Below are 20,875 nucleotides of genomic sequence, written 5' to 3' on the forward strand. Positions count from 1 at the left end.
TAAACTCCGTTCTGCTTTTGATACGTCAGCTGGACCGTTACAGCACCCCGTACATCAGACAGATTTCTCCCTTTCTGGGTCCGCTAGGTACCTACCTCGTGCCAAATTTATTCTCCTAGATTCATGGACATGTCCGGACACATGTATGAAGATAGTGGCTACGCAGCCTCTCGACGCCGTTCCCTTGCAACTCCACCACCCTCCATGACTCCAAGACACAATCGGACCCGTAGTCAAAGTGTGAGGGTGAGTAATGGGACCGTCAGCACAAATACCAGCGTCTCAAGTGGAAGGATGTCGGAAGCCACAAACATCACTCAACCGCCAGCGTACTCAAAAAAGTTTGTGGTGGTGGGAGACGGTGGTTGCGGTAAGACATGTCTTCTCATCAGTTATTCACAAGGGTATTTCCCAGAGGTAAGTGTTTTATCCTTGAACGTCGGATTTGACAAGACTCATCTCTCACTGCTCTAACTTCTGCCTTTCAGAAATATGTTCCTACCGTGTTTGAGAATTATATCACGCAAACCACCCACCGAGCTTCTGGAAAGACAGTCGAACTGGCTCTCTGGGATACTGCTGGACAGGAAGAGTACGACAGACTGCGGCCGCTCTCATATCCCGAAACAGATCTATTGTTCGTCTGCTTTGCCATCGATTGTCCTGCATCGCTAGAGAATGTCATGGACAAGGTATTATACTCACCTCTCATCTTCCTGCAACATCTGACCAACATGAACAGTGGTATCCCGAAGTACTGCATTTCTGTCCCACCACGCCTATAATACTCGTCGGTTTGAAGTCGGATCTGCGCACGAAGAGGACTTGTATCGAACTCCTGAAAACTCAAGGATTGACTCCCGTCACACCGGAACAGGGCGAGGCAGTTGCCAGGAGAATGAACGCTTCCTATATCGAATGCAGTAGCAAGGAAATGCGCGGTGTGGATGAAGTTTTTGCAATGGCAGTCGATACCGTCGTGTCTGCCGAAGAACAAGACTGGATGGACACCAGCCAGAGTAATGGCACCAGCGGCAAATTTGGAGGAGGCGGCGGTGGCCCCAGGAGAGGTACTAAGAAGGTTAAGAAGCGTACTTGCAAGATTTTGTAAATCTTGTGCTTCTCTCCGCTGGCTTTACCTTTCCTTGTTTCACAGTTTTTCGTTCAGCCGATTCGGGGCCTGGTTGCCTCGACGCCGCGATAGACCAGATAACACTTTTTTTGTACGTGACATGGTATCCCGAGCCGAATAAGAGTTGGAAAAGTAATATTCGGCTTCTGGCAGGTGTTGCGGCTTGTCATTCCTTACTTCGGACATGCTGGTCAAGGTGGCTTTCTGATTTATGTTCTCCCCATGTTGCTATACCGGTTTGGTCTTGATGATTGTTACCATGAACCCAACGATTACCCTTTTTTTGTCCTCGTTTCCATTTGCGCGATTGCCTCTATTTAACATTTGATGTCTGTCATGAACTAGCCTGAGGCCACTCTTCTGCATGCATGGCAAGGGTGTTTACCGGCGCAAGCAACGATCCCATGTACCTGAAAGGATAAACTATCAAAACTGATGATTCTAAATATGTGTCTGTTACCTTTGTAGCAGAATCCGTTTGACGTAGCAGTGGTATCAAATAGTGAAATATCCAACCCGGTAAAATAAGTACATAACTCGTAAAAGAAGTAGAGCGATCATCATATGCAAGACACCGTGTGCTTATACCGCTAGTGACTTGTCGATGCTCCCTCGGAGAAACTCTGATCATGGCCTTCCCTTCCTTCCTCTCCATCACGTTGCCCTTCACCCGACCTCGTCCCGTTCTGCTCACTCTCTTCAGAACGGCCCATGAAGTTCTCAAACTGTGACCAGAGAGCTTCGACGGAACTGAACTCATTGCCAACCTGTGTACCATGTTATTAACGGGCCGATTAATCATTTCCTTCGTTGTTACTTACTGCAATGATACTTTCCAGGTTGCGGTTTAGGCGGTTGATGTTTTGGAGTACTTGCTCCATACCCTGTTACGGATCCATCAGCGTTGTAGTAAAGAGAGTGGCTCCAATCCATTAAAGGAAATCAATAAAATAAGAGATTTGGAAAAGTGCATAATGCTGTCATTTCTGTCTCTCATTCAGCGACGGATTGCTTACCACTGCGATTTCCCGGACCAGTTCTGCTCGCTGCTGCTCAAAGACTGTCGGAGTTGATCTCCTCGGTGTTGTTGACATTTTCCGCGCTCTCCAATTGTACTGAGCCCACAAGGCAATGATCTTCAATAAAATTCCGCTGTCTAGTATCGGCGGTAAGGAATTGATGGCAAAATATTATATCTCGTGTATATCGTGGAAAATTGTCTGATTTGTTCCTGGATGTGTTGATTTGTTGCCATTTTGCGCTTTGTGGCTGATGAGGGGCGGAAAGTCTGGCAGTACCGGATTGGGCTTTGACCGCCTACCTTACCGCTTGTTTGGATGTCATGGTTCGCGATGGTGGTGGTTACGTCGTTAAAGAGATTGAACAGGGAAATGCTGCATAACCTTTTTTGCATTTTCAAGAACGTAATTGCTACAGTACCCAGAGGGAAACTCAGGTCATAGTCTGGACTCTGGACCGAAGGCCCAAGCTGCTTCTCTCCAGAGCCAGCAAACACATCCTCCACGACACGAACGTTTGAAGCAATGGCTTCACTTCGAGAATCCCCATTGCCATAAATGTCGGCCCTTGCATAGTGACACGGCATACTAATCTCGCTACGAAGTAGTTAGGTCCAATGGGGAGGTCCGGCAGCACAGCAGAAAGAATACCATGACTCACTGTTCTTTGAAGCCTAAGATTAAAGAGGCCATGGCAAGAGCTAGCTCATTTAAATTGGCCGTCTCAGGAGAGAGTTCACTACTGTGCGAATTATTTTGTGGCAGTATTGCAAGGAGATGAGCTGTCTACCGAAATCATTGTGCAAGGACAATGTAATGATCCCCAGTTCCTAGGAAGCATGCTGCTTGTGGACAACGAATATACGGTATTACAGAGGAAGGCCTCGTCAGAGGAATCATAGTTCATTTCAGGATGCTTTACGAAGGATCTCAAAAGCATAACGCTTGTTCTAAGACCTGAGGTCTTCCCAATGATCCGGAGACAAACGTGGAATAGCAATGACAAAATGTCAACATTCTCTTGAAGCTGACCCTGAATGGCCTCACAGCTTCTTAAAGAAACTGTGATGAGCTGCCCCTCTGAGGCCTGTCCCAATGTCAAGAGCCAGACGATTAGTGGCCATTCCATGCTCGAAAGTAGTCACAGGTGAAAGAAGACTGAACACATTGGAGCCTCACTTCTACGCCACTTTGAGAAAGTGGTAGCAAGGCAGACACTACCAGCGCTGTTTATCATCAGCTCGTTAAAGAGAACACAAACGAGAAGCAAACAAAAATTTTCAGAAATCCCCTTTAACCCCACAACACTTATCTCCCATCTCACCATATAAGAACCTGACACAAGCTTCTCCATTTTGTGAAGACATTCCTCATCTCAACCTCAAGCTACTCTCTCCTTTCCACCTCCCAGTCGATATTGTGTGATTACAACCCCCAAAGAACGTCAAGTCCCATCTACAGTGAGAGTTCGACAGTATGGGCAGATTAAACAGCCTATCGCTGTCAGACATTGATGGCTTCGACACAGAAGGACGTGCACTCCTCCTTGAGATAATTGACAAACTACGCGAGCTAGGAATCAGTGAGAGCGTCTCACTTCCCCAGGTAACACATCCATTTTCTCCCGCGTTGGGCTTTGTTTTGCTGAAAGAAATGGTAGCTAGTTGTCGGCGATCAATCCAGTGGAAAATCCTCTGTCCTAGAGGGCATGACAGGCTTCTGCTTCCCGGTAGCCAGCGACCTGTGTACTCGGTTTGTAACACAGATTGTCCTCATTCGAGCCCCAGGGAGCGAGGCAGGAGTCCGAATCACAATCATGCCTGGTCAAACAACTCAGTCGGATGATGAGTACAAGGCACATCTCTCAGGATTCGAGAGGAAGATGGCGGAAGACGATTTTGGGAGTGATGACTTGAGGCAAATCTTCAATGAGGTAAGCTCATACTCCGAGCATATTGTGTCTCGGCCGCTTAGATGCACAGGCTGCAAAACGCATGGGCGTCCCGGGGCCAGATACTGAGGACCTGATGAACCTGGACAAGCGATTTTCAGATGACATTCTGAGAATCGAGATTTTTGGCCCATAACATCAAAACTTAAGTGTGGTGGATGTGCCTGGCTTGTTCCACAGTAATTATGACCCCCAAAAGAGATTGGTGCTTGTGCTGAGCGAACTCGCAGACCCCACAGACGACCAGACAGAAGAAGATCGCGAGACCATTCGCAAGCTGATCAAAAGCTACCTCAATGATAAACGAACCATTATCCTGTTAGTAGCTATTCTTGGAGCTAGGATCCGAACGCTGACGATCTGTTTAGGGCAGTGATGGATGCGAGAAACAATTTTGCCAATCAAGAAGTGTGAGTTATCCGACATGTCTATATGGAGCACATAGCTGAGGGGTCTAGATTCTCTATGGCTCTAGCCGCAGACCCTGCAGGGGTTCGCACAGTCGGAATCATTACCAAATGCGACGCTTTGGAGCCTGGCGATGAGGACAGGGTAAGTTGGCTTGTCTCTACCAAATGGAGACGTGTCTAATTGATATAGGTTCTGAAAATCGCTAGAAATGAAGATGAAAGGCTGACTCACGGTTGGTTTGCCGTCCGAAACCGCTCAACAAAAGATATTAAGATGGCATGACGATTGACGGCCGCCACAAACGGGAAAAGGAATTCTTTTCCACCGTATCGCCGTGGAACACTCTTCAAACAGACAGAGTTGGCATCAAACAGTTGAAGGTTTTCCTGGGACAACTCCTGTATGCGCATATCCGTGGAGAGTTTCCCGGTGTAGTGAAAGACATCGAAGAATTCTTGCGAAACGCGCGGCGGGAGTTGGAGCAGCTTGGGCCTTCACGACAAACAGCTCCAGATCAACGACGCTATGTGACTCAAATTGCCGCGAAATATGAGCGGGTAGCAGCTATGATTCTACTCTAGAACCGGACAGTATTTTGAAGCTGAGAATGCACATCAGGAATCTCAACGACAAATTTGCAGAATCGATCGCCCGTGATGGTCATACCAAGATTTTTCAGAATCTTAACGGTGGGCGAGACGAGGAGTACGAACGCACCGGCTGCGCGGAAGACGACATATATGACTGGATTCGGAAACTATATCGCGATTCACGGGGTGCCGAGCTGCCGGGTATGGTAAATCCCAGTGTTCTTGGATGTATGTTCCAGCAGCAAACCGTGGCATGGGAGCCGATTGCTACCAAATATATCGACAAGGTAGCTAGAGCCGTTGATGTTTTCAACCAGACAATCTTCGACAAACTGATCGGCGACGAAGAGGTCAAAGATCACCTCAGAGCACGTCTCCGCCAGCAAAATCAGGAAGCTGTCAACCGTTCAGCTTATGAATTGGCCAGTCTACTACAGGATGAGAGGGGCGGTATCTTGCAGACAGTCAATAACTATTTCGCTGAGACGCTGTCCAACATTCGTGAGGAGCGCACTTTCCAACGCCTCAAAGCGAAGGGCTTTCGCGACGGCAGTTATTTGTCTGCAACTCGTGGGTGTGGTACACCTTAGCAACGAGGACCAAGCTGTTGAGAATATCCACGACACTCTCAAGGCATACTACAAGGTTGCTCGGAAGAGATTTACAGACAACGTCATTCTTCAGGAAGCCGAACGTCGCCTTCTTGGGGTCAATGGACCCGTGAGGACGCTGTCACCTGAATTCATTAGGAACCTCGAGGATAGTGAGCTCGAGCATATAGCCGGTGAAAGCTATGTGACGTCGACCAAGCGAAACGACTTGGCTTCCAAAGTGGATCGGTTCCAAAAAGCCTTGCAAATTGCAAAGTCGGCCAATATCGAGGTTTGCAGCCCAAGGATTAGGCATGACAGCAGCTTCAATATCTGAAGTACCCGGCCGAATGCTCGCGATGACATTCCTGTTTCTGGCGTATCACAAGATTCATGTCAATGCTAGGTCCGAACTCATCATTACTTGTCTGGCTCTTCCGTCTGTTGTGAAAGACATAATCGTGGATATTCGTCCACTTAGATTAGAATGACCTACTGCCTTCAAAATGATAGTTTCTTTCGGGATAGCCTCATGTCTTCCCAAAGAGGCAACATACGGCTGCAGCGACTTAGGCTACATAGCTCGTAGGCTGCTTGGATGATGATGTCATTTACTCTGAGGACTTATGTACCCTATCTAGGTTGGCAGAGGAATTCCGAGATAGCCGTAACGAGCCTTGATCAATCAATTGCACTACGGTTACAATGTATCTATTCGTGGAAAAATAGTGGACGATGTACTATCAGTACCGGAGTTGATATCATTCCTCTGAGCCCCGCATAAGGACGGCAGACAGGGACTATGGTTTCAGAAGAATTCAATATGAAGAATGACTGCGACTGGTCTACAATATACCTAGTCAGTGGCTGTTGGTTATGTTACCTGCATTTTGCCAAAATAGAGGCAGGCGGTTGATGTGCGTCATCTGTCCCATTGGGTCAAGATATGGAAGGGAAGGGACCGCTTTAAAGTTTCAAGTGGGCGAGAAGTCTCGGTGTCTCAGTCTGGAGGAATGGATGCGTCGAGACTCTCTTGGGTTCTCTGATGAGGTCATCGTCGTTCTCGACTCTTAGCGCTGGGGAATGAATCCCGAATCCGTAATGGACAGGTTTGTAGATGAAACAGGACTGTTTCGACATTCGAAAAGTTATCGCATGGCGGTTACAAGGCACAAACACTGGATAGGCCCAAGGCTCCAGAAAGGGCAGCTAATATTCGGTCTCAAAGTTGAGGTTGCCAATCAGCTCGGAAAGACCCGCTGGTTCAACCACAGGACGTTTAAGGGGTTCGTGTGGGTGTGGAGTTGTATGGAGTGGGACACAGAACACGGACATCTATCTGCTTCAAGCAAAGTTAGAGAGGTAGTGTCTGAGGAACGTCTGATTGATAATCACCAAACCCTTCCGAAACAGACGAACCATCGCTCTGCTTCATCCTCCTTCCTCTCACACGATCACCAATCCTTATTTGCTCATGCGCAGCCACATCAGCAGCGTACGCCATTTTGGTCCGCAAGCGCCCACTTGGGGTTTACTGCGGTCAGCCACAATGTAAAATTGCTGGGCGATCGTTGCCGGTACGAGACACAGACCCCCACCTGTGCATGGTAGGGGATCATCATAAGCCGTGCTAGTGATTCCGCTGAGCAATAGTATCTCGACGCCCTCAGTGCGGTGGGAGATCTGTGTGTCGGGTTAAGGTCATTCGCAAGAGCAGGAAAAATTCTAAACCCCGCAAATTTGGGATGATCAGCTGCATGTCCGTCCTCTTCAGTCACGGGAGCGTGTGGCTATCAATCTTTAAAAAATGTTTATTTCCTCACGCGGGTCTTTATAATCCTGGAATACCCTCGGATCCCTTTTGATCATTCTTTGCTTCTGGGGAAATAGTATTCCACAGCGATTGTCCATCATCATCGCTTATTCTCGGTGAACAAATGTCTTCTACCTCGCCTGACAGCATCTTTGAGCATACTTTTATCACTGTCAGTCCGCATCTATTGACTCACCACTGCACTGGGGCACCCAAGCAAATCCATAATCAACTACAACAACCCTCGAAAATGCGCGACATGCCATCCAAGTTCATTGAGATCCTCGATCCCTCAGATAACCTGCGCATCTCCGACTCGGACGTCCGCCTGGAAGATGTCCTAGCCGATCACGAGGCCATCGTCACTCGACCTCGCTCCGCCACGAAGACCAGTGACCGATCAGACCGTGATAATTCCGGCTCGCCAGGGCAGCGTTGGAAGAGACTGAGCACTATCCTAATCACGCCGCGACGGCATTCCACATCGTGATCGCCATACTACGGTCCCAGACCCAAGTTCTGGTATATTTCAGTTATCTTTCGACGATTTAGACAGATGCAAGGCATCAACCAACACTACCACCTTAGACACGGATATCGAATACCTCTACGATACGTTATTCTGGATTACTGGGACAGTTGACTGGCTCAACACGACGACTCTTCTTGTTGGCTGGGACTTGGTTGGAAATCCTATGTTACGATAATGACGAAAATGAGCCCTCCTATACCCCGTGCATTGTGCTATACACTTTTTCCTTGTCTTTCTTGTTCAATAAGAGTTGGCTGGTATAAGACACGCAATCATTCTCCATCATGTACTACTACACTGTGTCTTCTTGGATCATACTAAGCCACTGCGTCCAACCGAGTTCGGACGGATATCCAAAATCGCCACTGCTGGCGTGGCCTGTTCGGCATGACTGCAAATCATCCCAAGTGCATTGCCATACCTTACTCATGGATAGATAGATTGACGGATGTAATGGGACACATTGCGTACTCGGTGGAGTTCAAGGTGTGCATGTCGATCCTGATCATCTTTGCTGATCACATATGCCGTTGATCCGGACACACGAGCGAACTATATTTAGATTGATTACAAAATAGATCAAATATTATTCTGCCTGAATGACAGGAATAAAGTAGCCTTACTAGTCTACGTCTATTATCTTGATTTGCACTCCAGCGCCTGTGACGTCATGGGCGTCGACTCAGCCCTAGTGTGCCTTGGCGCCTGAACCTGTACCTTTTGTCATCTATGATTGTGATGATAACATATCAGTAAGAATGATATACTTTCAAAGATGAATATTGGTTCACTAGTCAGCAATTGGGAGGATAATGGTAGGCTAAGGATCCTGCAAAATCCGCAGCTCAAGCAATGCCTCAATCCATCAATTGCCACACCCAGCGCAAGCAGAGCCGAAGCTGTTCCTCCGCCAGGACAATATCAGTCTCCCTGCCCTGTCGGGGTCGTTCGAGTAACTCCTCAAAAGGAAGAACAAGAGGAGCACCAGAAACAGACTCAGGCCTTATCTCAATAGTCTGCGCAGAGTGAGCGTGCAGAGAGGCCTCGGGCTGCCGTGGTAGCTGGCGTTGATGTATCGGTGAGCGCTCCTGCTGCTCCCATTTCTCGATAATCAACGTTCGTCTCTGGCGATGTATGCCAAGAACGAGGACCATCCGGACCTCTCCGTGCGAGTTGCGCAGCCACCATCTTGCCTCGTGGCGGAGCCGGGGTAGTGACGCAGGCACACCTGCTTCTATAACCAGGGTGGGCCAGGCCTCGCGGTCTCTCTGGATCCGGGCCTTGGGGAAGAGACATCCATCGGGCTGTTTGCCTTTGCTCCCTGCGCAGAGAAGCCTGGTGGTGGTTCCGCCCCATGCGAATTCTGAGGTAGGGTCCATGCCCATGCGGCTGTAGAAAAGATCGATCAGGCGGGTGATGTTGATCGTCAGAGCATCGTGCCCGTAAGTAAGGATTTTGAGGATGCCGGCGGTATCGTCGAACATGAATCGGTATGGAATGCCGTTCAGGGGACGTTCTTCGTGTCCAGCCGCATGCAAGCTTTTTTGGTCAGTCCGAGGACGAGGATGAATTGGTTTCCGTCTCCTGTCTGGTTTAGAGAGTCGTGAACACGCTCTGCTGTTTGCTGAAGAAGGTTTTCTAAGAAGGTGAATTGGACGAGGATATGATCTTCTGGCAGATTCGCCGTCAGTTCTTCACTAGCCATGCTCCTGGGCAGTCCTGGGCTGTTAGCATGAGGTGCATTTGCGTCCTGACACATCTTGCCCTTTTCTGGCTGTGGTTCTCAATCGAGATTCCTCAACACTAGAGGAGCATGCAGGAAGGGCTGCAGCTTCTGATGAGGAACAGATGTGGACAGCTTGTGCACAGTGAAAGTACGGCTTTTGAGGTGTGGCCCTTCGGTCTTTAGTATGTACCTTTGACGTGCTCATTACTCTCATATCTGCTCCCTGTAATGTCAGAAGCCTCAGGCAATCAACCGTGCAACACAGACATGACGGCCACCGAGCGAGGGTATTTCGAAGGCGGACTTGGATCAGCTCATCCCAGGGCTCTACGGTCATAACTTATCAAGATACTGCTCCTATATTATAGTAATCAAAAGAGAAATCAAATATCGATCTGTATCGTTCAATGCAGACGTAGTGTTTGTTGATGGTTGTAGATGATGCGTTATCAGTGACGTCACACTATCCTGCGACATCTCAACCATCAGTCCATCACCCACCCGAGAATACTTAGTACACTTCATTCTGCTTATACAAAATTATCAATCGCAAGAATGCCTCCAAAACGCGCGAAAAAAGCCACTTCGGCAGCAAAAAACCCCCCATCCCCCCCACTGTCCGAGAAGAATGCCACGACAACAAACCAACCCGAACCCGAGCCCAAGCCCGAGCCCGAGCTCAGTGACCATGCCAGTCCCCCCGGCTCCCAGCAGAGCGAGATCACAGACACTGTCCCCTTCGACTCAGACGAAGAAATGCCAGAGGAAACCGAGCACACCGTTGTCGAAGAAGCGGACAAACAGAAAAGAGCCGGCTACGCAGGCGGATACAACGCCCTCAAGTCATTCAAGGGACAAGTATACTCCGGGATGGCAGTAGGTGGCTCTCACACCTGGAATTACGACTCAGGGACCTGGAAAGAAACCAAGGAAGAGCCAGATCTCTGGCGGGTCGACTACAGGACCAACAAGCGGCGAGCGCGCAAGGCACCGGAGAGAAGCGGCGCCCCCGTCGGAACGGAGTACCACTGGCTGATAGTGGCGCATCAGCATGTGAAGAAGGTGGATGCGAACACGTACGAGACGCATCTGACGGGCTCAAAGTACAAGCTGGCATACAAGTCTGCGTCGTCGAACTCGTGGTCTATCCCTACGGTGAAGAAGCAGCGCGAGAGGGAGGTGGAGCTGCTTGAGGATGCGAAGCAAAGGGTTCAAGGGCTGCCGCCGGTGTTGGCGACAGAGAAGATCAAGGTGGAGAAGCACGAGAAGGGCCAGCAGAGGTTAGATAGCATGTTTACCAAAGCTGGAAGTGCGGATTCGGGGTCGAAGAAGAGGAAAATTGATACGACCTAGTCGGGTTCACTAGTATTCTAATGTAGCTGTTAGTGAGGGAAATATACCAAGATTTGATTTGCTATATTGGTACTTACACTATGGTGTTCCTATACTAGAATCCGTTATTTGGATGATAATGGTCTCCAGTGTGATTTTGTCATACCCATCACGGTGAATTAAGTGACCTGAATTACCCCATAAGTTTCCTGAAGACTCGGCGCTGATGTACTTCTGTTCGTCACAACACACCAGAGAGGAAAGCCTTAAGTATGATCGAACTCGCAATCGTGAAATTGAATTGACCATCGAGGACAATTCCCAGCCAAAAACGGCTAAATTGACGGCTTAATTGTACCCCCGCAAATCTCGGGGTAGCAACAACCGATGCCGTCTTGGCTGCACGAAGTCTGGGGTATAAAGCTCTAGAATAATGAATCCGGAGTCAGTAGAGGTTCAAACCGTCAATTGTTCTCAATATGCGGGGAATTGCTTCGTTCTCTGCTCTGTTGCTTGCCGCTGTGGCACAGGCCAGATATATTGTCCCCGGAGGCCGATGGCGAGATACCAACGGGGATCTGGTCAATGCACACGCTGGCGGGCTTCTCTATGACGACAAGTCGGGCAAATTCTGGTGGTTTGGCGAGTACAAGATTGCAGGCCAGACGGAGGGTGGCGGTGTCTCCGTGTATAGTTCGGAGGATTTGGCGACCTGGGAGCCTCATGGGCTGGCTTTGAGTATGGCAATCGGTCTCCTGGAAGCTTTCTGGCTGATTATTTTACAGAGCCGATTGAGGGACATCCGTTCATCTCCCCCAAGCACATCATTCAGCGTCCCAAGGTGGTCTACAGTGAGGAGTCGAATCAGTATCATGTATGATCCTCCTCTCTAGGTGTGCCTCTTTCTAACGAGCATCAGATGTGGTGGCATGCGGATAATTCGACTTATGGATGGCTTCTTCAAGGATTTGCTACTTCCGACAACGTCACCGGCCCCTATACCTTCGTCGATGCCACGGCGCCGCTGGGCAACTGGTCGCAAGACTTTGGGCTCTTCACCGACTACAAGGATGGCCGCTCGTATGCGCTCTACTCGAACGGTGACAGTAAGTATGGACGCGATGTCTACCTTACCGCGTACAACAAGAACGTCACCGCGCTGGAGGAGGTCGTCTACCGATTTCCGAAGTTCGACCTGGAGGCGCCTACCATCGTCCAAACGGAGAAGAGCTATTGGGCGTTGATGAGCCATAAGACTGGTTACCGGCCGAACAGTAAGTGAGCGGGACCCCCTTGACGTTAATTGCAATGACTGACCCAGAAGACGTCGTTGCATTCCGCGCCGACTCGCTCAGCGGTCCCTGGTCCCAGCCGTTTATGGTTGCTCCTCTGAACACACGAACGTTCAACTCGCAATCTGGTTTTTCCCTCCGCATCAAGGGGACGAAGAAGACGACATATCTGTACATTGGTGATCAGGTAAGTTTGTCCTTCGTCAGGAGGAATGGAAGATAACGAGTACAGTGGGATTCCAACTCCCTCTGGGAAAGCCGGTACATCTGGCTTCCGATGGATATCGACGAGACGAAGAAAACACTCGACCTTGTCTGGAATGACGTCTATGACCTCAACGTGTATGTCGTCAACTGATTGGATGAAGGAGTACTGACGGACCCAGCAAAACCGGGGAATGGAAAGCTATCCGCGGGAAGGCATACACTGCTGCGAAGGCCAAGACGAACGGCAATGCGTATAAACAGGAAGCTGTATGTCCTTTGGCCATCATTCACAGCGCGGTTGTAATGCTAATCGAGTAGAACTTCGCAACCGACGGTGTCATCCTGACGGGGATCTACGGCAATGACAGCACGGTCACCTTTGAGGGCATTGAGGGAACTGGCAAGCCACAATGGGTGTCTTTCTACTACCAGAGTATGTCCTCTTCAACTTATCAAGTTCCACGCTAATGTTATAGACATCGATGACATGGGCTTCGGCGACCAACGTAAGTATACCCTATGAGTCAGAACCAGCAACAGAGCTAACAGGACCAGCGGGAGGCTCACCCGATCGCATCGGTGGCTCATGGCAGCTCCGCCGCATCAGCAGCGTCGTGGTCAACGGGAATACCTCGAACGTGGAGACGCTTTATCAGAGGGATACGCACAAGAGCGTCATTCTTTCGGCGCCGCTGCTGCTGACGCTGGAGAAGGGCTCGCATAATACCATTACTGTCGGAGGATTGTACAATGGATTTGATTATAAGGGGGCAGATCTGGATAAGATTGTGGTTTATCCGCCTGAAGATTGATACTGGTGCTGAGTATGCAGGGGATCAGGACTTTAGATTATATCTTAAGATGGTTATGTGGCTCTTTAGAAGTATCATGAGCATAGTATGACCATATTGATCATCAAGAACTGTGTGCACTATCTCACTTCATGTGTAGTGAACCCATGGCCGGCAGGGGTGAAAAGAGGATATATAATTACAGAGAGAAAAGCCATAGACGATTCCCTTCCCTTCCCTCGCAATGACTAAGGATAATGATGCTAGAAGTATACCTTTCACATCTAGTTCAATATTTTACTTAAATGCCTTTTAAATTCGCGTAATCCTCATAATATGACCAAGTGATAAATCTCAAAACTACGTTCCTGTCGAGTTGAGGTTGATCCAACTAAGAGGCAAGACTGGATATAAATCTTAACTTTCTTGCCACCTACAACAAAAGGACTGGTACCTCAGTGGTAGAGGGTGAGATTGCAATAACATCGCAAGGTGTACTGTAATATCTTGAGGTCCCGTGTTCGATCCACGGTCAGTCCTAATTTTTTGTTCTCTTCTCTTTTTTTTTTTTTTTTTTGCCCATCATTGCCAAGACAGCATCTCCACCAAAGCATGCAATTACAAGTTTAGCCACTAGTTAAGTAATTCTCAAAATTCCTTAACTAGTACATACTAAGACTCTCTTTCACAACCTCACTACCGAGATCTTCGCATAGATTATTTATTAAGCTTACTGCTTTATATTAACGGATGTATAAAAATATACTACATATATAAAAAGAGAGGCAGCATAACAGAGCCAGAGCCAATAGGCTACCAGTGACAATAGGCGAGCCTCTAAGTTCGACTGCATGAGTTGAAACAAGGTAACTAGATACGCGAAGACAGCTCTAGTTATTACCTGCATATCACTTGAGCGAGGGGTCTGTGCATGAATTAACAACAACAACAACAGTAACAGAATGTTATCATATTGGGCACCTAAAAAACCATAATTACCATGTAAATGGAGAAATACAGGTTATCTATGCAACTATACACCCATAGCCTTGTACGGTATACACAGCAAACTAGCAAAGAAAGAAACCCAAACCACTAATTCTGCTTATCATGGTGGCTGCGTCTGCCACCCATATAAGTGCCTGATCTCCCCATCTGTCGGAGTTGATCATTGCTTGTCACTGTAACCAGCAGATGAAAACACCCTCTCTTGGTGACCATCAACCGTGAATTTAGTAGCGATCAACGTGAGCATGCTTTCTGTGGCGCACGGCGTTCATCATGCGAGATTTCAGAGCTGTAGCTGAGATGGTGAAGTCCTCAGTCTGACCAGCAGTACACTGGGTACCAGCCACCATATGCTGAGTAGGGGTCCACTCGCCGTTGGCGCAACGCTGGAAAGAAGTGCCCTCAATGCAATTCCAGATTCCCTCAGGGCGGCAGGCGCCAGTCAAAGCTCCAGAGTTAGAAGAACCTGATCCGGAGTCACCGGCGGAAGACACGGACGAGGGTGCAACGGATTCCGTAGGCTGCGAAGGGACGATAACGGCTGAAGTAGGAGCAGAGATAGCGGTACTGCCTTGGGACTCAGAAGGCTCGCTGCTGCTGCTAGACGCAGGCTCAGCGAAGGGAGTAGCAGTAGCACTGACGATGGCGCCAACGCTAGCGCTGACACTGGGATTTGAGCCAGCGCTGACAGTCCAGGAGGGAGTGCCAGTGCATGCTGCTGCACCAGAGGCCTGGAGTTTGCTTGGATTGCCGTCGTGCTCAACGTAAGGGCCGGGGTTAGGGAAGCGGATATCAGTGCCCTCGGTTGTGGTGCAGCCGTTGATGTTGGCAATAAACATGGCAGGGAGGTTAGGAGAGCGCTTCTCAACCTGGACCTTCTCAGCAACAGGAGCTGTATCACGCTTGGCAGAGCCACTAGTGGTGCCTCCGGTGACTGTAATAGGAGCACAGTTCATATACATCTCACGGTTGCCAATACGGTTGAACCAGGTCCAAGCTAGAGTGTATTTTCCGGGCGCGATGCCTTCAGGGACAGTGTAGTTAAAGGTGTCTGGATCAGCACCCCCAGCACCACCTGACCTGTTACCGTCCACATTGGCAGGGCATCCACCTTCAATAGATTTGATGACCATCCATGTAGAATCCTTAGAAGGCTGCAGATCCCTCGTCAAGCTGACCTGGCAAGAACCACCACCGTGGGTGGCGCTGCCAACGAAGGTTAAGGGCATGACTTCACCAATTCTAACCACTGTCTCCTCTGTAGGAGCTTGGAAGGCATTGTCCCGCAGCTTGCAGGGGAAGTCACTGCCGTCAGCAGCAAGAGGAGAGTTGTTAAGACTTGAGGCGCTGTAGGGAGTAGGCTTGCTCATTTTCATGTGGGCTTCAACAACAGAAACACCAAGCATGGCAGCAGCTAGGAGACCGGACTTGAAGAACATTGTTTCGACAAAGGAATATAGCCTGTTCTAGAATCTCAGGTAAGCTGTTTGGCGGCTGAAATGAAGGAGTGGCTGCTCTGCTTTCTGGAGTACCAGATGATTTCGAAGTTGGGGACCCTGAAGAGGAAAATATATATATATATATATATATATATATAATTTCAAGGAGAAAGAAAAGGCTAGGATTTTTGGAAATAAAAGATCCATAAGCAGCAACATATCACGATCACTTAGAAGAAACAAGATTGCTCTGTTCCATCTCCATACATTTCAGTGCAGAGCAGACAATAGAGATGAGTCACAACAATATCTTTATAAGGGCAAGAGTAGAATTGTTGAAGAGCAGCACAAGGAACAGAAAGCAATACAACAATACCTTTATAGAGATGCCAGGAAATCAGTGAGACTGTTCAGTTGTGCTAAGAAAAAGAAGCTTTTCTTTGCTGAGGTGTGTGTCTCTACTTCAGCAAAAGGAAAGTCGGACTGTGCCACAGCCACCCACAAAAATCAATAAAGAATGAAGAGGAGGGAAGACAGGAACTAGTCTGTAAGAGACTGTTGAACACTTTTACAGTGAGAGAACTGAAGTGTTCAGTGAGATGAAAGGAAAAGAGTAGGAAGATAAGATGAGTAGTAAAGGCAATGGAGGATTATATAGGAAATTATTCAGATACATTAATCTCTGGTGGGTTCAAGGTCAGCTGCCAGTGAATCAACAGTGAGCAATTGCACTGTGTCTAGTAGTACTAAAAGAAGATTGAGATTCCATTTCTTACTACAAACCTCCGTCTCCATCTCAATCCCTGCAGGTCTCAGATTAATTAGAATTAGCAATCAGTAACATCACTCAGCACTAAGAAAGAAGCTCCAGACATAACACAGCTATGCAAGATGCGCATCTGGATCCTTAATGGATGTAACAGAGATAACCTGAGACATCTCTCAACACGGAAACTCCACCACACTTTATTCTCTCACTTTATCAGTTTCCAGCGGTAGGGAAACCTGCGGGATTGGAACTTCTGGGCAGTCTCTTCGGCCAGAAAGATGCGCCGTGTGACCTGTGTGGCTGTTGAGACCTTTGAATCGCTAGGAGAAAAATATGTCTTTCAGCCGGTCAGTGATCAGAATGTCGAGCTGTCAGAAGGAGAATAAGTACTTGTGGTCTCTTGGCGGCTGTGACGTTGGTGCACTTGGCCTGGTACACTTTAGCAACCATCAGTGTGTTTCTGCAATACTACCTAGATCAAAATGCATCACCCCTAGCTCGAAACCGCCATATTGTAGACTAGGAGATCTGTTGAACGACCGTTACAGTCGGTACAAGTGGCGGGACTGGCCCAGTCACCAACATTAGTACTAAGCTCTCGCAAAATGCCTCACTTCTCCCAACCGAGGAACAGAGTAGTATTCGCGATCCACCACATACTCAGATAGAGTACCTGCCAATATTGTATACAACTCAGTTACTTAATAAATTACTATCTAATCTACATGTCCCAGTCTCATGCTGGGGTTGGGGGCGCCTTTGCTGCTCTCAATGGTGCGGCTTAGCGCCTTTCGTGGCGTGGCCTTATTTTTGTTGTAATTTCTGGTGGCATGGCGCCTGCAACTCACACGACAAAGCAACTGAATCTCCCAGAAGTGAGGACAATATTATTTATGTGACAAGGACAATCATGCATTGTGGACTTGTAGCAGTTCGCCATGATATAGTTGTAGAGAGGTCGTAAGTTTGGCGTGACCTTGGAGGGTATTCAAATGCATTGAACAACATCAATCTCTGGTAAAGTGCTGACAATGATGCTAAGGTCGGCGAAAGCGATGAATTTCCATTGGTTCCTCGTATCTGCACAGACTATTCTGAATTTAAGCTCAGATTCGCGAATGATGAGCTTGTGGAGTCTCGGCACTTATGTAACCTCATGTTTCAGATTTATTGTTCTATCTTCTGGTCCCTGTGCGTCCATATGAGTGTTCTGCCTCAATACCCTTGGGATCCGGTATCTGTGGGAGCGGTAATAAACGAGCTGATTTTGAAACGGGTGGCAGGAGTAGCTCGTTGGAACCAGCGGTCCTTGTCTTTTACATTTTTCAGTCGTTGAAGACGGACTTTGAGGAAAGGATACATTCTGTACAAGAGCTCAATGGCCACCATACCCGGAAGCCGGTATGCCTAGGGGTGATTAGCAATACACCCACCTGCAACTTGCTAACGCGGCGTACTTAATAATCAATATAATAGAAACATATTTTCAGAACAAGTTAGGGATCGTCTGGGGGACAAAGAATCAACCAGCGCTCGCTCCAGAGGCCATTTCTAAAGGCGATAAGTTCAAGCAAGATACCGAAGTGGGGGAAGATGGAGGTGGCAAAGGAAACAAGGGATTAAGCTGCCACGAGATCGAGGAAGAGCCCATGACCCATCTGAGAAAGGCAACTGTGCCTAGGTGGGGTGGAAGTTGACAGCCAGTAGGCGACAATGGGCAAGAGAATTGAGATTAGGACTATACAGAGTGAGAGTACAAGATAGAAGGAAAGGAGTGGGGTTGATGCACAAAAGTAAGGAAGGCCTATGATAAAGTTGGAGACCATGAATGGCAAGCGCTGTAAAGGCCGTTTGCTTGCTCTATGATGAAGGTTGCTCAGTTTTCGAGGAAAGCGGGCACGATAGACCAGTCCCAGGAGAGAAGACGCAAACATTAGAGAACTTCTTTCAACTCACCCCACGCCAACAATGATCACACGGCCTAGTCTCTCAATACTGCAGTACAATATAATGAAGTTCCAGGATAAAGTCATGACTACACTGCTTCGGGACAACAAAATCACGGGCTACAACATACAGTCTATACAGGAACCGAGGAGGAATCCCATTCATTCACAGGACCCACAGTCCATGGGCTGGCCATTACCAAACTCAGTCAGGGGCTCCTATTTATCTTACAGAGCTCCTATATAGTATAGAGTGGCATAACCGCAAAGTCTGCAATACTGAAATCAAATCCAACTGTGAGTGGTTTAGTGCAAGTTTCACCAGAAAAATGCCACTAGGCATACTCCGTAGACTAGGCAGGTGGTAGAACCCACGATACTACACGGAGTGGAGAAACGGAAATAAGTCTCGCTCCATGGTGAATAATGAGTGGATAACTACGATCCAGTTTGAATTGTGGATCCATTCTTTTATCCTCGGTACGGTACCTAAGGGAACAACAGAGTTCAAGCAGGTGGATTTAGTCAAACACGTTCGGTACTCTACAATGAAGCTAACCATCTCCCAATGCGTTAGTCTGGTCCCTGAATCCCTTTGATAACCAGATACGAGTTATGCTGGGCCGACGGTTTCTTGGCGCACAAAGGATGGTTTGTAATATCGGGTGTCCCCCTAGCAATAATTCCATATGACGTCCTATACTATAAAACACTTAGGTAAAGCATTTGTAAGTGTCGAGGGACCCCATTATAAATCAACTACAATTCTTGAATAAAATAGCAGACTGGAAAGTAGAAAAGGAAAGGGGCCAAAGAGGGGCAAAAAGGTAGGGCAGTGCAGCCATAGATGCTGTCTACTCATGCGGGAACATCCACTCTATTAGTCAATTCATAGTTACAAAGAAAATGCATACAAAGGTCTCGTATTTCTGCAATGCTTAAACTTCTCCCTCCTCCAAATCTCGGGTTGCGCGTAACGTTGGAAACAAATGACGACGATGACGAGCCGCTGTAGCACTCATCAATAAATTTTTTGAGTCTTCTTCACCTTTTTCTGGGCTTGCTGAATGCCGTAGCCCACTATATGGATACATGGAAGTTATTTGGTCCCTGGAAGGCAATTTCATGCCCGTGATGGCACGCCTGGTTTTGTTCTCCAAAGGAGCTGACTTAACTTCAAACGTAGAAATTCGATGCATTGGCCGCACTCTGGAAGGGGATAGAGGGGAGACGACTGCGTTTTGGCAAGCATTTCGGGGTATTATGGGCATTTGGATCGATAAGCTGTTGAATCTCATTCGATTCAGTTGACATCGACTTGTTTGCTTCATCATTGCCTGCGATGGAGGTTTGCGTCCACTTCTACCTCCACCAGTGCCACGTAGTACTGGTAGGGGCGATGGCAGAGAATACGGATAATGAGTCTCTTCCGCAACAGTGGTCGCAAGTTCAGCCAGGTAGAAGGACGGTAAAGCACCTGAAGACCGAGTGCTGGTGCTTAGACGATTGGGTAAATTACTGCGCTTTGCAGTAAAACTGTTCCATTGACCGATTACTGCATCGATATCGTGGACTCCCACGTCATGTTCCGCCTCAATGTAGGACATCAAAGAATCCACCGTGTATGCTTCAGAAAATGACCGGGGCGGTAGAGGAGGAAGCTTCTTATCAAGGGCCGGTGTAGCTGTACACCTCACACCCGAACCCCATTTTTGGGGACCGTTCTCAGTATCGATCTCCTTCTGAGCTCTTGGCTGTTTCTTGAGATTTTTGTTCTGTCTTGGTTGTTGTACTGTTGTGAACAACCGCAAAATGCATTTTGGCCCGGATTTTCTGCGTAGCCATATGAAGACAGATATCGATATAAGCAATGCTACTGCAGCTGGCAAGGCATCGTTAGCATCTCAAAAGGTTAAGTATATATAGTTTCTACGTACCCATCAATGCAATCGCAAGTCCAGCTCTCCAAGACGGTGAATATTGGTTCGGGTCATAACTCCTGACAAGTTGACGGATAGACCGCATATCTCTCATAGAATAACAAAGCTGGGAATTGTATCAAATGAAGTATATTCAGCTGGTGGATGCTGATAACTATCTTTAAGTCTCTGTAAATCGTTTATGTGTATGAAGTTATGGAACTTTAACATGAGAGAAACAGTGATCCTGAAGAGATAATATACTGGCGGAGTTAGACCGCATGAACATGAGATTTAGAATTTGAAAAAGGAGTGGATTGGCCTCCAAAACCTGCTATAGTTCCTTCTAACTAAATCATGTATATAAGGTCATTTGTGTAGTACTTTTTAGTTAGATTGTGATCAGAT

At 47.9% G+C, this 20,875-nt stretch overlaps 9 protein-coding genes and 1 non-coding gene across 10 annotated transcripts; 7 read left to right on the top strand and 3 right to left on the bottom strand.

The window, feature by feature from the left end:
* Nucleotides 1–123: 123 nt before the first annotated feature.
* Asppvi_005226 (Rho4-like protein) lies at nt 124–1,111 on the top strand (the record flags this gene model as incomplete). Its single annotated transcript, XM_043301151.1, has 3 exons — nt 124–417; nt 489–692; nt 743–1,111. 3 exons carry the CDS (start codon nt 124–126, stop codon nt 1,109–1,111), a joined length of 867 nt encoding a protein of 288 aa, XP_043157086.1.
* A 611-nt stretch (nt 1,112–1,722) lies between these two features.
* On the bottom strand, nt 1,723–2,226 carry Asppvi_005227 (DASH complex subunit DAD1; the record flags this gene model as incomplete). Its single annotated transcript, XM_043301152.1, has 3 exons — nt 1,723–1,899; nt 1,954–2,016; nt 2,149–2,226. 3 exons carry the CDS (start codon nt 2,224–2,226, stop codon nt 1,723–1,725), a joined length of 318 nt encoding a protein of 105 aa, XP_043157087.1.
* A 1,741-nt stretch (nt 2,227–3,967) lies between these two features.
* Nucleotides 3,968–5,094, top strand: Asppvi_005228 (uncharacterized protein; the record flags this gene model as incomplete). The annotated part of the gene is made up of 6 exons (XM_043301153.1): nt 3,968–4,084; nt 4,302–4,420; nt 4,471–4,512; nt 4,561–4,654; nt 4,703–4,745; nt 4,787–5,094. The coding sequence occupies 6 exons, from the start codon at nt 3,968–3,970 to the stop codon at nt 5,092–5,094; spliced, it is 723 nt and encodes a 240-aa protein (XP_043157088.1).
* A 26-nt stretch (nt 5,095–5,120) lies between these two features.
* Nucleotides 5,121–6,030, top strand: Asppvi_005229 (uncharacterized protein; the record flags this gene model as incomplete). The annotated part of the gene is given in 2 exon segments (XM_043301154.1): nt 5,121–5,677; nt 5,694–6,030. 2 exon segments carry the CDS (start codon nt 5,121–5,123, stop codon nt 6,028–6,030), a joined length of 894 nt encoding a protein of 297 aa, XP_043157089.1.
* Nucleotides 6,031–7,756: 1,726 nt separating this feature from the next.
* Nucleotides 7,757–7,996, top strand: Asppvi_005230 (uncharacterized protein; the record flags this gene model as incomplete). Its single annotated transcript, XM_043301155.1, has 1 exon — nt 7,757–7,996. One exon carries the CDS (start codon nt 7,757–7,759, stop codon nt 7,994–7,996), a length of 240 nt encoding a protein of 79 aa, XP_043157090.1.
* Nucleotides 7,997–8,895: 899 nt separating this feature from the next.
* Nucleotides 8,896–9,522, bottom strand: Asppvi_005231 (uncharacterized protein; the record flags this gene model as incomplete). Its single annotated transcript, XM_043301156.1, has 1 exon — nt 8,896–9,522. The coding sequence occupies one exon, from the start codon at nt 9,520–9,522 to the stop codon at nt 8,896–8,898; it is 627 nt and encodes a 208-aa protein (XP_043157091.1).
* Nucleotides 9,523–10,319: 797 nt separating this feature from the next.
* Asppvi_005232 (uncharacterized protein) lies at nt 10,320–11,117 on the top strand (the record flags this gene model as incomplete). Its single annotated transcript, XM_043301157.1, has 1 exon — nt 10,320–11,117. The coding sequence occupies one exon, from the start codon at nt 10,320–10,322 to the stop codon at nt 11,115–11,117; it is 798 nt and encodes a 265-aa protein (XP_043157092.1).
* A 458-nt stretch (nt 11,118–11,575) lies between these two features.
* Nucleotides 11,576–13,407, top strand: Asppvi_005233 (putative beta-glucanase; the record flags this gene model as incomplete). Its single annotated transcript, XM_043301158.1, has 9 exons — nt 11,576–11,834; nt 11,882–11,970; nt 12,016–12,370; nt 12,421–12,575; nt 12,621–12,730; nt 12,775–12,862; nt 12,914–13,028; nt 13,072–13,101; nt 13,151–13,407. 9 exons carry the CDS (start codon nt 11,576–11,578, stop codon nt 13,405–13,407), a joined length of 1,458 nt encoding a protein of 485 aa, XP_043157093.1.
* A 423-nt stretch (nt 13,408–13,830) lies between these two features.
* Nucleotides 13,831–13,926, top strand: Asppvi_005234. The gene has a single exon. It is a non-coding gene; the product is annotated as a tRNA-Cys (tRNA).
* A 692-nt stretch (nt 13,927–14,618) lies between these two features.
* Nucleotides 14,619–15,833, bottom strand: Asppvi_005235 (uncharacterized protein; the record flags this gene model as incomplete). Its single annotated transcript, XM_043301159.1, has 1 exon — nt 14,619–15,833. One exon carries the CDS (start codon nt 15,831–15,833, stop codon nt 14,619–14,621), a length of 1,215 nt encoding a protein of 404 aa, XP_043157094.1.
* Nucleotides 15,834–20,875: the final 5,042 nt, after the last annotated feature.

Source organism: Aspergillus pseudoviridinutans (genome assembly GCF_018340605.1).
Source record: "Aspergillus pseudoviridinutans IFM 55266 DNA, scaffold_3, whole genome shotgun sequence".
In the NCBI taxonomy this organism is placed as follows: Eukaryota; Fungi; Ascomycota; class Eurotiomycetes; order Eurotiales; family Aspergillaceae; genus Aspergillus; species Aspergillus pseudoviridinutans.